This window comes from Muscardinus avellanarius (assembly GCF_963383645.1).
Source record: "Muscardinus avellanarius genome assembly, chromosome: 10".
In the NCBI taxonomy this organism is placed as follows: domain Eukaryota; kingdom Metazoa; phylum Chordata; class Mammalia; order Rodentia; family Gliridae; genus Muscardinus; species Muscardinus avellanarius.
The window spans coordinates 18,391,641-18,405,178 of NC_137796.1; the positions used below are offsets into that span (position 1 = coordinate 18,391,641).

Consider the following 13,538-nt stretch of genomic DNA (forward strand, 5'->3'; position numbering starts at 1 on the left):
CTGTCTCAGCTTTCCAAGTACTGGGATTATAAGCATGCGCCACTATGCCCAGCTGTCCTTTTATTTTGAAACGTTTCTCACTAAGTTGCTGAGGACCTCACTAAGTTGTTAAAGCTGGGAGCAAACCTGTCATCCTGTCTCAGCCTCCCAAGCACTGGGATTACAGGCATGTGTCGCGATGCCCAGCTCTCAGCCTTGTTTTTGAAATAGGGTCTTGCTAAATTGTTGAAGTTATTGCTAAATTGCTGAGGCTGGCCTTGAACCTGTAATCCTTCTGTTTCAGCTTCCCAACTACTGGGGTTACAGGCTTGTGCCACCATGCCTGGCCCATTTATTTCTTTTCAGATGTACAATTCAGTGATATTAATTACATTTACATTGTTATGCAACCATCACTGCTGTGTCCAAAAACTTTTCTGTCACCCAAACAGAAACTCTGTACCTATTAAGCAATAACTCTTTTTTCCTCCTCCTCCAACCCCTGGTTACTTTTTTTTATTCCCTGCTGTGAACCCTCAATCACTGAGATATATGTGTGTGTGTGTGTGTGTGTGTGTGTGTGTGTGTGTGTCCCTTACCACCTGCTATCTATCTATCTATCATTTATTTATTTATTTATTTATTTATTTATTTAGTGTGGTACTGGGAATCCAGGGACATTCTACTTCTAAACTATACCTTCAAGCCGGGCATGGTGACGCACGCTTGTAATCCCAGCATTTGGGAGGCTGAGACCGGAGGATCGTGGTTCACAGACAGCCTCAGCTACTTAGTGAGACCTCTGCAACTCAGTGAGACCCAGTTTCAAAACAAAGAATAAAAAATAGGGCAGGGGGTGTAGCTTGGAGGTCAAATGCCCCTGGGTTCCATCCCCAGACCCGCAAACAAAACAAAACAAAACAAAAACAAACAAACAAAAAAACTACACCCTCAGCCCAACTTTATTTATTTATTTATTTATTTATTTATTTATTTATTTACTGCGAGTCTGGGGATGGAACCCAGGTGCATTTGCTCTCTGAGCTACATCCCCTGCCCAATTTTGTATTCTTTATTTTGAAACAGGGTCTCACTGAGTTGCGGAGGGCCTCACTAAGTAGCTGAGGCTGTCCGAGAACCGCGATCCTCTGGTCTCAGCCTCCCAAATATTGGGATTACAAGCGTGCGCCACCATGCCCGGCTCCAATTTTATTTTTTGTTTTGAAATAGGTCTTGCTAGGTTGCTGAGAGTCTTATTATGTTACTGAGGCTGTCCTCTAACCTGGGATCCTCCTGTCTCAACCTCCCAAGTACTGAGATTACAGGCATGCATTACCATACCCAGCTTGCCTGCTTGCCTGCCTGACTTCCTCTCTTTCTTCTTCCTTCCTTCTTTCTTTCTTTCTTTCTTTCTTTCTTTCTTTCTTTCTTTCTTTCTTTCTTTCTTTCTTTCTTTTGTTCTAGGGATTAGGGATTAAACCCAGGGCTTCATGCATACTAGGCAACCACTACTGAGCTACATCCCTAGCCCTTGTTTTATCTTGAGACAGGTTCTTACTAGGTTGCCCATGCTGGCCTGCCTGTAACTTGAGATCGTCCTGCCTCAGACCCCCGGGTAGCTAGGATTACAGGCATGTGCCCCTGTGCTCTGCCTGTGGTCCAGGTTCCTAAGGATATCTGCCTTCTTTTTGCCGTCAGGCCTGCCTGAGTCGTCCCCAGTCAATTGGAGCGATGCTGAGTCTATCTTCCTGGAGCAGGGTCTCCTGAGCATGTGCTCTGGGTTTACCTGGTCCATCCAGTACCACTGTTCACTCTCAGGTCCACTCCTCAGCCAGGATTTTGACTGCTTCTGCTGTGTGTGTGTGTGTGTGTGTGTGTGTGTGTGTGTGTGTGTGTGTGTTAGTGGGAATTGAACCCAGGGACATTTTACCTCCAAGCTATACCCCCATTTTATTTATTTTGAAACAGGGTCTCACAGAGTTGCAGAGGGCCTCACTAAGTTTTTGAGGCTGGCCTTGAACCTAAGATCCTCCGGTCCCAGCCCCCAAGTAGTGGGATTGCAGGCGTATACCCCCACGACGGGCTTGCTCCTGCTGTTTTCTTCCTATGTAGCCGCTGTCGTCCTTTCAGGGAGGGAGCTTGGTGCAATGGAGAGCTAACTCTGAAAGCCAGGTTCCCCTTGTGTCCCATCCTGAAGTGTTGCCCTGGGAGCTGGGCGTGTTGGTACGTTCTTGTAATCCCAGCACTTGGGAGGCTGAGACAGGAGGATTGCAGGTCAGAGGCCCGCCTCAGCAATTTAGCAAGACCCTGTTTCAAAATAAAAAGGACTACAGGTATAGCTTGGAGGTAGAATGCCCCTGGATTCAATCCCCCGTACTAAAAATAAATAAAAGTAATTCATGTCAATCATAGAAAATCTGGAAAACCAAACAAAAAAGATGAATCCAAGCAGACATGTGTGCTTATGTCTCTTCACACCTGCCATAAGTTCAGCAGATTTTTTTTTTTTTTTTTTTGGTGTGTGTGTGTATGTGGTACTGGGTACAGAACCCAGGGGCATTCTACCTCTGAGCTACACCCCCTGCCCTATTTTTTATTCTTTATTTTGAGACAGGGTCTCACTGAGTTGCAAAGGGCCTCATTTAGCTGAGGCTGTCTAAAAACTGCAATCCTCTTGTTTCAGCCTTCCAAATGCTGGTTTTAAAAGTGTGCACCATGCCGGGCATGGTGGCGCACGCTTGTAATCCCCGCGCTTGGGAGGCGGAGACAGGAGGATCGCGCTGGTTCGGAGCCAGCCGCGCTGGCTTAAGAGACCCTGTTTCCAAACAAAAAATATAAAATAGGTCTGGGAGTGTAGCCCAGAGGTAGAAGGGCTTCCAGGAACCCCAGTACCACCCAAAAATAAAAAAATAAAAAAGCGTGCACCACCACACCAGCTCAGGTTCAGCAGATTTGCTTGTGTGGCAGAGGGGCTGGGGCTGGGGGTGTGTTTCCTGGACCTCAGGAGCTGCCTCTCTAGTCTCCAGGCACTCATTTTCAAAGAGCTTGTTTTGACCTCTTCTGCCTGTGGTGGATGGTGGGAGCTTCTGGGTGGACCCTGCTGTGTAATCAGGCCCCTGCTTTGAGTGTGGTCGACTGAGGGCCTTTGCCCAGTCACAGGTTTGGCTATTCCTCTTCCAAGTTACACTGGTCTCCATCTGGTGTGGCCCAGGGAGTGCCTGCTTTTTGCCCCCTTCTCTGGGGGCAGGAGGCAGAGTGGCCCTTCTCGTAGCTCCAGCCAGCTTTGTGTTTTTGGAAGTGAAGGGTAGAAACTATAAAGTTAGGGGCCGACTCATGACTCTACGTGTCATGGCGAGATTGTCCGTTGTCCCTCTGCACTTCCTGGTTGTCTCACCTCTCTAACAAGTGGTATTACTTTTTCATTTTGCTGCCATATAAAAGAAAGGAGTAAATGAGATAGGTTTACTTTATTGTCACCTGTGCTGTGGGTTAAGTAATTCCCCAGGCCGCTCAGATATATCCTGCTGCCTGAGAAGAAAGGCCAGTGGAGAAGTGAAGAGTTGGGGAGTTGACTCCGTATCTGTTCTGTCACCTGCTTGGGGGTGGGAGCCCTTGCTCCCCTCCTCCCTCTCGCCCTCCCGGGCTGCCCTAGAGCGGCCTTATCTGTGGGTGTCCTGGCACCGCTTGGCCCACTACCAACAAGGAAGTAAATGCTCACCTCCTTTCGCCTTGGCAATCCCAGGTAAACAAGCATTTGTTTTTAAAAATCTCAAGATCCTAGGCTTTGGGAAATGGCCTAATTTACCAGATTCCACTGCTAGAAGAGCCTCCAGTGCATGAACTAGTGGACAGAATGCAGTCAGACAAGTAGTCAGCTGCCATCCGCCCTCCCCAGTGCCAGCCCAGCGAGGGGCGCTCCGGCTCTCTGGACTCATGGTAACAACTGGTGAAGCAGGTCCTGGGAGGCCAGGGGATGTGCCCATGGGCCCATGTGAACTCAGGGGAAGAGGAGAGATTTGTTTGTTTTTTGTTTTTGTTTTTGTTTTTTTTGGTGGTACTGGGGTTCCTGGAAGCCCTTCTACTTCCGGGCTACATTCCCAGACCTATTTTTACATTTTTATTTAGAAACAGGGTCTCCTAAGCCAGCATGCGCGGCTGGCTTCGAACCTGCGAGATCCTCCTGTCTCTGCCTCCCAAGCGCGGGGATGACAAGCGTGCGCCACCACGCCCAGCAAGAGGAGAGATTTGAATTTGGGAGCATGCAATGTATTTGTTCCTTGCAGGTGTGTTTCTCACTCAGGTGTTTGTGCATGGTGTCGGTGTCAGGGCTAGAGCAGAGCTGGGAGGGACTGTCTGTGCCTGAGTCTGCCTGAGTACTTTGGCTCTGAAATTTCCACATGGTCTCTGAGAATTCACCTTGCTTTGGTGCCTGGGTGTGCTGGGCGGTGTCATGGGCTTCAGCCCCTGCACCCAGTACGCTCACCCAGTATGCTCTGAAGAGCACTGGCTCTGTCCACGACCTTCCATCCCTCCTGCTCTGTCCTCGTCCAGCCCTTCTTATTTTCTACCTGGAGGTCTTCAGTAGCCTCCAGTTTTGCTTCTTGTTCAGCTTTGCCCTTGTTACACCCGTCTGTGGCTTCCCACTGACCTCCTTGGAGCTCACAATCTTTAGCCATCACGCAAGTGGTACGTGCACAGCCCCACTTCCCGTTCCAGCCTTGGCTTCTTTCAGGTCTGCCCAGCCTGTGACCCAGCCACACCGAACTCCCAGGTCCTCGGCCCCTTGCTCTGTTCTTTTTTTTCTTTTTTGGTGGTACTGGGGTTCTTGGAAGCCCTTCTGCCTCCGGGCTACACTCCCAGACCTATTTTATTTTTGGAAACAGGGTCTCCTAAGCCAGCGCGGCTGTCTTCGAACCTGCGTGATCCTCCTGTCTCTGCCTCCCAAGCACGGGGATTACAAGCGGGGATTACAAGCGTGCGCCACCACGCCCGGCTTTTGTTCTGTTCTTTTTATATCTGGTGCTTCTGCGTGGCTTGCGCTCTTCTCCTCTGTCTCAGCTCACCTTTTTGCTCCCTTTGGGAGCCCTCCTCTTCCAGTCTGTGAGCCTCGGCTCCCTGGCTCATCCCTGGCTTGACACTGGCAGCACTGAGTCCAGCCTCCACCCCTGTGTCCCCAGTACCATGTTGACGCAGGGATCTTTGTGGAAAGTGTGGATGATCAGGGTCTCTTTAAAAGGGAATGTGTCAGCTGGTTGTGGTGGCGCATGATTGTAATCCCTGCGTTTGGGAGGCGGAGACAGGAGGATTGGAGTTCATGGTCAGCCTCAGGTACTTAGTAAGGCTTCTTGCAACTTGGTGAGCCTGTTTCAAAAATAAAGAATAAGCCGGGTGTGGTGGCGCGCTTGTAATTCACAGCATTTGGGAGGCTGAGAACGTTGGATCGCGGTTCGCGGACAGCCTCAGCTACTTAGGTCCTCCGGAACATAGTGAGACCTTGTTTCAAAATAATAAATTTTAAAAAAGCAGGGCAGAGGGTGTAGCTCAGAGGTAGAATGCCCCTGGGTTCCATCTCCAGTATCGGAAAAAAAAAAAAAAGAAAGAAAGAAAACAGGGCTGGGGGGTGTAGCTCATAGGTAGAATGCCCCTGGGTTCAATCCCTTGTACCTCCAAAAAAAAGAAAGAAAAAAGAAAAAAAGAAACAGGGTCACAGTAAGTTACAGGAGGGCCATGAATTTGCCGTCCTTCTAACTCGGCCTCCTAAGTACTTGGATTATTATAGGCGTACACCACCACGCCCTGCATTTGCCCATTTTTTTAACTGGGTTAGTTATTCTGTTGTTGATGAATTATAGGGGTTCTTTTTAAACTCTAGATATGAACTCATGATTTGCACATATTTTTTTCATTTTGTACGTTGCCTTTTCACTATGTTGATAGTATCTTTTTCTTCTTTTTTTGATACTAGGGATTGAACCCAGAGGCATTCTACCTCTGAGCTACAACTCCCAGCCATATTTTATTTTTCATTTCTTTTTTATTTATTTCTTTTTTTGGTTGTACTAGGGGTAGAACCCAGGAGCTTTTCTACCTCTGGGCTATCCTCCCAGACCTATTTTATACTTTATTTGGAAACAGGGTCTCACTGAGTTGCTGAGAGCCTCACTCAGTAGCTGAGGCTGGCTTCGAACCTGTGCAATCCTCCTGCCTCAGCTCCCAAGCGCTGGGATTACAAGTGTGCGCCACCACGCCCGGCTTGATATTTTTCTTTTTTTGTGTGTGGTACTAGGGCTTTTATTTTTCATTTTGAAATAGGATCTCAGCCAGGCATGGTGGTGCACGCTTGTAATCCCAGCATTTGGGAGGCTGAGACCGGAGGATGGCGGTTTGTGCCAGCTTCAGCTACTTGGTGAGGCCCTTTGCAACTCAGTGAGACTCTGTTTCAAAACGAAGAATTAAAAAAAAAAATGGATAGGGGTGTCGCTTGGAGGTAGAATGCCCCTAGGTTCCAATCCCAGTACTGCACCAAAAAAAAAAAAAAAAAAAAAAAGAAAGAAGGAAGAAAGAAAGAAAGAGAGTCTTTCTCGGTCGCTGAGCATCTCACTAAGTTGCTGAGGGTGGCCTTGAATCTGCGATCCTCCTGTCTCTTTTTGATGCTATTATAATAAAATTGTTGCTGGTTGTGGTGACGCACGCTTGTAATCCCACCATTCGGGAGGCTGAGACCAGAGGATCGTAGTTCAAGGACAGCCTCAGCTACTTAGTGAGGTCCTCCATAATTTAGTGAGACCCCATTTCAAAAATAAAGAATAAAAAGTAGGGCCGGGGGTATAGCTCAGAGGTCGAATGCTCCCGGATTCTATCCCCAGTCCTGCAAAAAAAGTAAAAAATAAAAAATAAATCGAACTGTTTAATTTCTTTTTAGCCAGGTGTGGTGGCACATGCTTGTAATCCCAGTACCTGGGAGGCTGAGACAAGAGGATCACAGGTTCAAGGCCAGCCTCAGCTACTTAGGCCATCAGCAATTTAGTAGACCCTGTTTCAAAATAAAGAATAAAATGTAGGACTGGAGTTGTGGCTCAGAGGTAGAATTCCCCTGCGTTTAATCTCCAGTACTGCAAATAAATAAATAGTTTCCATTTAGGGTTGGTCATTTCTTAGCATATAGAAACCACGAGTGAGAGTTAAGTAAGCTAATATATTAGCTCCAGCAGATTATTGGGGGGTGGAGTTTAGAGTTTTGTACATATAAGACCATGTCATCTGTGAACAGAGAAGATTTTAACTTCTTCTTGCCCAGTTTGGGTGCTTTCTTTCTCTTTCTTCTTTTTTCTTTTTGTCTAGTTCATCTGACTAGAACCTTCAATACTATACTGAATAGCAGTGACAAAATCAGTCTTGGTTTTTGAGGGCATGAAGAATTGCTAGAAGATAGGAGCTTACATCTTGTAGTTTTCAAACATTCTGTCTTTTTTTTTTTTTTTTTTTTTTGTGCAGGTCTGGGGATGGAACCCAGGGGCATTTGACCTCTGAGCCACACCCCCTACCCTATTTTTTATTCTTTATTTTGAAGCCCGGGTCTCACTAAGTTGCAAAGGGCCTAAGTAGCTGAGGCTGTCTGCAAACCGCGATCCTCTAGTCTCAGCCTCCCAAATGCTGGGGTTACAAGCGTGCGCTACCTTTCCCGGCTTAAACATTCTACTTTTAGAAAATCTTAGTGTCACCTTATGTTTGAAGCACAGGGGCTTGTTCCCACTGCACCAGGACTCAGGTCTGATCTGAGTGGGGTATGCAAGTTGCGCTCCTGTGTCACTGACACCTGGAGGTGGCATGGCGCCCAAGTCTGGGTGCAGGTTGGATTCTTTTGGCTGTTCTGCCTTTAACTTCTCCACTCAAGTTCTCAAGTTGAAACAGGGGTTTGTAAGAAGGCTCTCAGGCCATCTGCTAGGAAACCCCATCCCAGCTGGGGAGCACAGTGTTTACAGGAAGGCACTGAGGGCTAAATGATGGAGGGAGAAGAGGCTTCTCCTGTGCTGAAGCCTAAGCAGCTGTATTTTGTTTTATGCCATGCTGAAGATCAAACCCAGGGCCTCCTGCATTCTATCTAGGCAAGCACTCTTCCATTGAACTCAGCCCTCTAATCAGCTTGTGTTTTGAGCACAGGTGTCTTGGTGGTTCCCATTTCCCATGGAGCATTGTTGCTGGTGGCAAAGCATAACTCTTCCTGGGTGGCCTTGAGCTACCCTTTTTTTTACTAGCTTAAGTACAAATAGGGACCACTCAGGAAGCACATGCTCCAAATACAAGCCCTTCCCTTTGCATCAGGAAACTGGTCTGCCAAGGCAGGTTTGGTGGTGCATGCCTGTAATCCCAGTTCGAGAATCTGAGAGGAGGATTGTAGATTCGAGGACAACCTCAACAATTTAGTTAGAAACTCAACAACTTAGCTAAACTGAGTTTGAAAATAAAAGTAAAGCCAGCCCAGCGCTTGGGAAGCCAAGACAGGAGGATCGCACAGGTTCAAAGCCAGCCTCAGCTACTGAGTAAGGCTCTCAGCAACTTGCTGAGACCATGTTTCTCATTAATAAAGTATACAAAACATGTCTGGGATTATAGCCCAGAGGTAGAAAAGCCCCTGGGTTCCATCCCCAGTACCACACACACACACACACACACACACACACACACACACACACACACACAGTAAAGCCAGGTGTGGTACATGCTTGTAATTCCAGTATGTGGGGAGCTGAGACAGGAGGATCTCAGGTTTGCACCAGCCTCAGCTACTTAGTGAGGCCCTCTGCAACTTAGTGGGATCTTGTTTTAAAATAAAGAATAAAAAGTAGGTCTTGGGATGTAGCTTAAAGGTAGAATGCTCCTGGTTTCAATCACCAGTAACACACACACAAAAAAAAAAAAAAAAAAAAAAAAAAAAAGAAAAAAAGGGCTGGGGATGTAGCCCAGAGGTAGAATGCTCCTGTGCTCCTGGGTTATATTCCCAGTAACAAAACGAAACAATAACAACAAAAAAAAGCAAGCAAGCAAGCAAGCTGTATGCCAAAAGTGGGACCACGTGTGGTGGTGGGCACAGGTCCAGGCCCCTCTGAGAGGACAGGATGAATAGCCATCATCCCAGTTAGGGAAACCCCAGGCTGTGTTGTGCTTGTGCATGTTTGACTGGACTGCAGGGCAGTTGGGGTCATCTGCTGCTTGGTCAGCTGAGACTTTAGGGAAGGAGACCAGCTTTTGGCAACCTCTCCCATGCAATATAAGGAAGCTGATTATTTGGGCTGCTGTTTTTCTGGGAATATGTGCAGGCTTTGATCTAACGGGACTCCTGCCAGCCAACTCACACAGCCTCATTTCCTTACGGTCCTTGAAACAGGTCTCTTTTTGGCAGGCAGTTTATGTGTTTCTGGGAAGGCTAAGTAGTTCTTTTCAGGTATAGGCTGTATATAGGGTCACAACTTTGATCTTTAACTCTGTTCCCCAACTACTGCTGAAAACAAAGGCCAGGCATAGTGGCACACAGCTGTAATCTTAGTTATTTGTGAGGCTGAGGCAAGAGGATCACATATTTAAGGCTAGCCTGGGATACTTAGATACTGACTCAAAATAAGATAAGAAGGGTTGGGGATGTAGCTCAGTGATGGAGTGTTTGCCTGGCATGCACAGGCCCTAAGTTCAATTCCCAGTACCACCACCAAAAAAACAAACAAAGAAGATGAGGCCAGACCTGGAGAAGCTCTGTGTGAGAGGTCTTGATCCAGTACAGAATCTAGCCTGGCTGCACTTATTCTGTGTTGTGGACCTTGCTGCAGAGTGGCTTGTTCCTGTGGGCTTGGCCTTGCATTGCTTTAACAATAACTACCTAGGATTGAGCACCTTACTTTAGACATGTCTTAGGAATAGATTTTTTGCCTTAGCTAGAACTAAAAGGCCAAGGGACTGGAAGCCATGATTTGAGGTCACTTTACCCAGGAGGTAAAACCAGGGCCATGGTCACACCTGCAGTACCTCCTTTTTTTCCAGCTGTGTAGGCATTAGGATGCTTTCTATTAGAAAGCCAAAATATAAAGGTTCTCAAGAGTCATTGGTATGCTGAAAGAGTCCATGTTCATTGCTTTTCTCATTTTTACTGACTCTTATAAAGAGATGTTTGAGAAGGGAGATGCCTAATCACTTGATAACCAAAAATTGTGTGTGTGTGTGTGCTTTTTTGAAGGTACATGGGAATAGGACTCTCAGCTCAAGGTGTCAACATGAACAGACTTCCTGGTGAGTCACTGCCTCAGAGAACATTTGTTTTGTATTCCTGATCCAGTAGAGTCATGGCGCCAGCTCACAGTCTAGGAGGACTTTGTTTGCAATCAAAGTCCTTGGCTCTCTTGAGCCAAGCCACTGGGAAGAGGATCCTGAAAGATGGTCATGGGTTGGGATGGTATGGGTGTCTGTTCCAAAAATTAATTGGCGAGTAATTGCCTCTCATGGAATTTGAACTGTTTGCAGTCAGAACTAAGTGACCTGAGCTTGCTTCCATTGAGGATACGCCTCAGTAGCCCTCGCTCCCATTGGCTCTGCCTCCCAGCCCTGGGAGGCATGCACTGCCAGCTGGCTCCTTTGTTACTTCACCATGTAAAGATCAAAGTCTTGAAGTGGCTTCCCACGTGGAACATAGTTGAGGTGATTTTTGAATAAATAGGAGATACAGTTAACATGTCTGAGTTTGCCAGGCAGAGTGGCACATTCCAGTACTTGGGAGGCTGAGACAGGAAGATTGCAGAATTGAAACCAGCCTCAGCACCTTAGCGAGGCTCTCAGCAATTTATCAAGACCCTGTTTCAAAACAAAAAATAAAAATAGGTTTGGCAATGCAGTTTGGAGGTAGAATGTCCCTGGGATCAACCCCTGGTACTACCAAAAAACAAACAAACAAAAAAAGATACTGTTTTGTAACTCTGGGTTGATGGAAGCCGTGGATTACTGGATTGCTGCCCTACAAATGGTTCTTGTATCCTTTCAGTTGTTTCTGCCCAGTGGCTCATGCCTAGTCCTGGGCTGGGCACAGCTGAGGAGCAGAAGCCTCTTCCATGAGCTGATAGATTCCAGATGATGCTCCTAAGTTTGTTTACCCCTTGAGTGGCAGAAGTGACATGTTGTGAACTGCTCTGACACCACCAAGAAGGCCGAGTCCTTATAATTTCCTTGGCCCTCTACTCTTTGTTATCTGTGACACAGAGAAGGCAGCTGGCTTTCTCCAAAGGAAGAATAACACTTCAATTTTATGTCTCTTCTTGCCTTTCTTTTTTTCTGTGGTACCGGAGATTGAAACCAGGGCATTCTAACATTGAGCTACACCAGCCCTATTTTAGTTGTTTTATTTTTTATTTTTTGGAAACAGGGTCTTGCTAAGTTGCTGAGAGAATTGCTAAATTGTTGAGGCTGGCATTGCTAAAACTGTGTGCTCCTCCTGTCCCACCCTCCAAAATATTAAAATTACAGGTGTGCACAACGCACCTGGCCTAATTTATGTTTGAATATGTCACAGATAGCCAGGTGAGGTGGCACACGCTTGTAATCCCAGCGCTTGGGAGGCTGAGACAGGAGGATTGCACAGGTTCGAAGCCAGTCTCAACTACCTAGTGAGGCTCTCAGGATTTAGTGAGACCTTGTTTCCAAATAAATTATAAAATAGAGCGGAGGGTATATCCCGGAGGTAGAAAGCCCTTGGGTTCCACCCCCCCAGTACCAGACACACACACACACACATAAAAGTCACAGATTTGTCTATAATGGACTGATTTCAAATCCTGGCAATCTAGGCTTGCTTAGAATTCAACTAATTGTTGAATTTTGCTTTGATCTGAGTGAAAACTGGTCTTTTGCTACTAATCAAAATGTGTGACATTGTGTGTGTGTGTGTGTGTGTGTGTGTGTGTGTGTGTGTGTGTGTGTTTTACTGGGAAAGGAACCCAGGGGCCTTCTACCTCTGGGCTATACCTCCAGACCTATTTTATATTTTATTTGGAAACAGGGTCTCACTAAGTTGTTGAGAGCTTCACTAAGATGCTGAGGCTGGCTTCGTACCTGTGCAATCCTCCTGTCTCAGCCTCCCAAGCATGGGGATTACAAGTGTGCGCCACCCCGCCTGGCTCCTGTGTGGCATTTTTGACCTCTTTATATTGTGTGTTAACATGCTCTGTTATATAAGATGTTTTTCTTGCTTTCAGTGCATGCATTGAACTTTTTGCACTGCTTTGGTAGTGGAAAAAAGAGGCTTTTATGGCATAATATATGAATAACAATTATTTAGTGTGGTTTTCTTTTTTTTTTTTTTGCGGGTCTGGGATGGACCCAGAGGCATTGGACCTCTGAGCTACAACCCCTGCCCAATTTTTTAATCTTTTTTTATTTTGAAACAGGCTCTCACTAAGTTGTGGAGGGCCTCACTAAGTAGCTGAGGCTGTCCGCCAACTGTGACCCTCCGGTCTCAGCCTCCCAAATGCTGGGATTACAAGTGTGCGCCACCACGCCTGGTTTATAGTCTGTTATTTTATGACAGTTTTAGCAACTCAAATAGTGATTAAATAAATGTCTGATAATCTTTTTTTTTTTTTTTGTGGGTCTAGGGATGGAACCCAGGGGCATTTGACCTCTGAGCTACACCCCCTGCCCAATTTTTTATTCTTTATTTTGAAACAGGGTCTCACTGAATTGCGAAGAGCTTCACTAAGTAGCTGAGGCTGTCGGCGAACCATGATCCTCTGGTCTCAGCCTCCTGAATGCAGGGATTACAAGTGTGTACCACAATGCCCGGCTCTTTTTCTTTTTTTTTTTTTTTTGGTGGTACTGGGGTGGAACCCAGGGGCTTTCTACCTCTGGGCTATACTCCCAGACCTATTTTATATTTTATTTGGAAACAGGGTCTCACTAAGTTGCTGAGAGCCTCACTAAGTAGCTGAGGCCGGCTTCGAACCTGTGTGATCCTCCTGTCTCCACCTTCCAAGCGCAGGGATTACAAGCGTGTGCCACCATGCCCGGCTTTTTTCTTTTTTTTTTTTTCTTTTGTGGTACTGGGGTTCCTGGAAGCCCGTCTACCTCCGGGGCTATACTCCCAGACCTATCTTTTATATTTTTTATTTGGAAACAGGGTCTCTTACTCCAGCACGGCTGGCTTCGAACCTGCATGATCCTCCTGTCTCCACCTCCCAAGCGCGGGGATTATAAGCGTGGGATACTACGCCCGGGGAACCTGTGATGCTCTTGTCTCAACCTCCCAAGTACTGTGATTACAGGTGTGTGCCACCCTGCCCAGCTATTTGGGAGGCTGAGGCAGCAGGATCGCAGGTTCGTGGCCAACCTCAGCTGAAGCCCTCTACAACTTAGTGAGACCTTGAATCAGAATAAAAAATAAAAACTAGGGCTGGGGTTATAGCTCAGAGGTAGAATCCCCCTGGGTTCAATCTCCAATACCCCCCCCCAAAAAAAAAAGAATAAAAAATAGGGCTAGTGGTGTAGATCAGAGGTAGAATGCACCTGAGTTCAATCCCTAGTACTGA

At 46.7% G+C, this 13,538-nt stretch overlaps 2 protein-coding genes across 3 annotated transcripts in view; one reads left to right on the plus strand and one right to left on the minus strand.

Annotated features, from left to right (window-relative positions):
• TSNAXIP1 (translin associated factor X interacting protein 1) overlaps nt 1-13,538 on the minus strand; it is a gene marked incomplete at its 3' end in the record, with an annotated part of 102,981 nt that overhangs the window by 37,896 nt on the left and 51,547 nt on the right. The gene's annotated exons all lie outside the window — the stretch shown is intronic.
• The window catches only part of RANBP10 (RAN binding protein 10), a gene marked incomplete at both ends in the record, with an annotated part of 78,856 nt that overhangs the window by 19,002 nt on the left and 46,316 nt on the right, over nt 1-13,538 (plus strand). For both annotated transcript variants that reach the window (XM_080704498.1, XM_080704499.1), the window contains one exon: nt 10,205-10,257. In XM_080704498.1, coding sequence (XP_080560624.1) covers nt 10,205-10,257 — 53 coding nt within the window. The remainder of the gene's footprint in view (nt 1-10,204; nt 10,258-13,538) is intronic.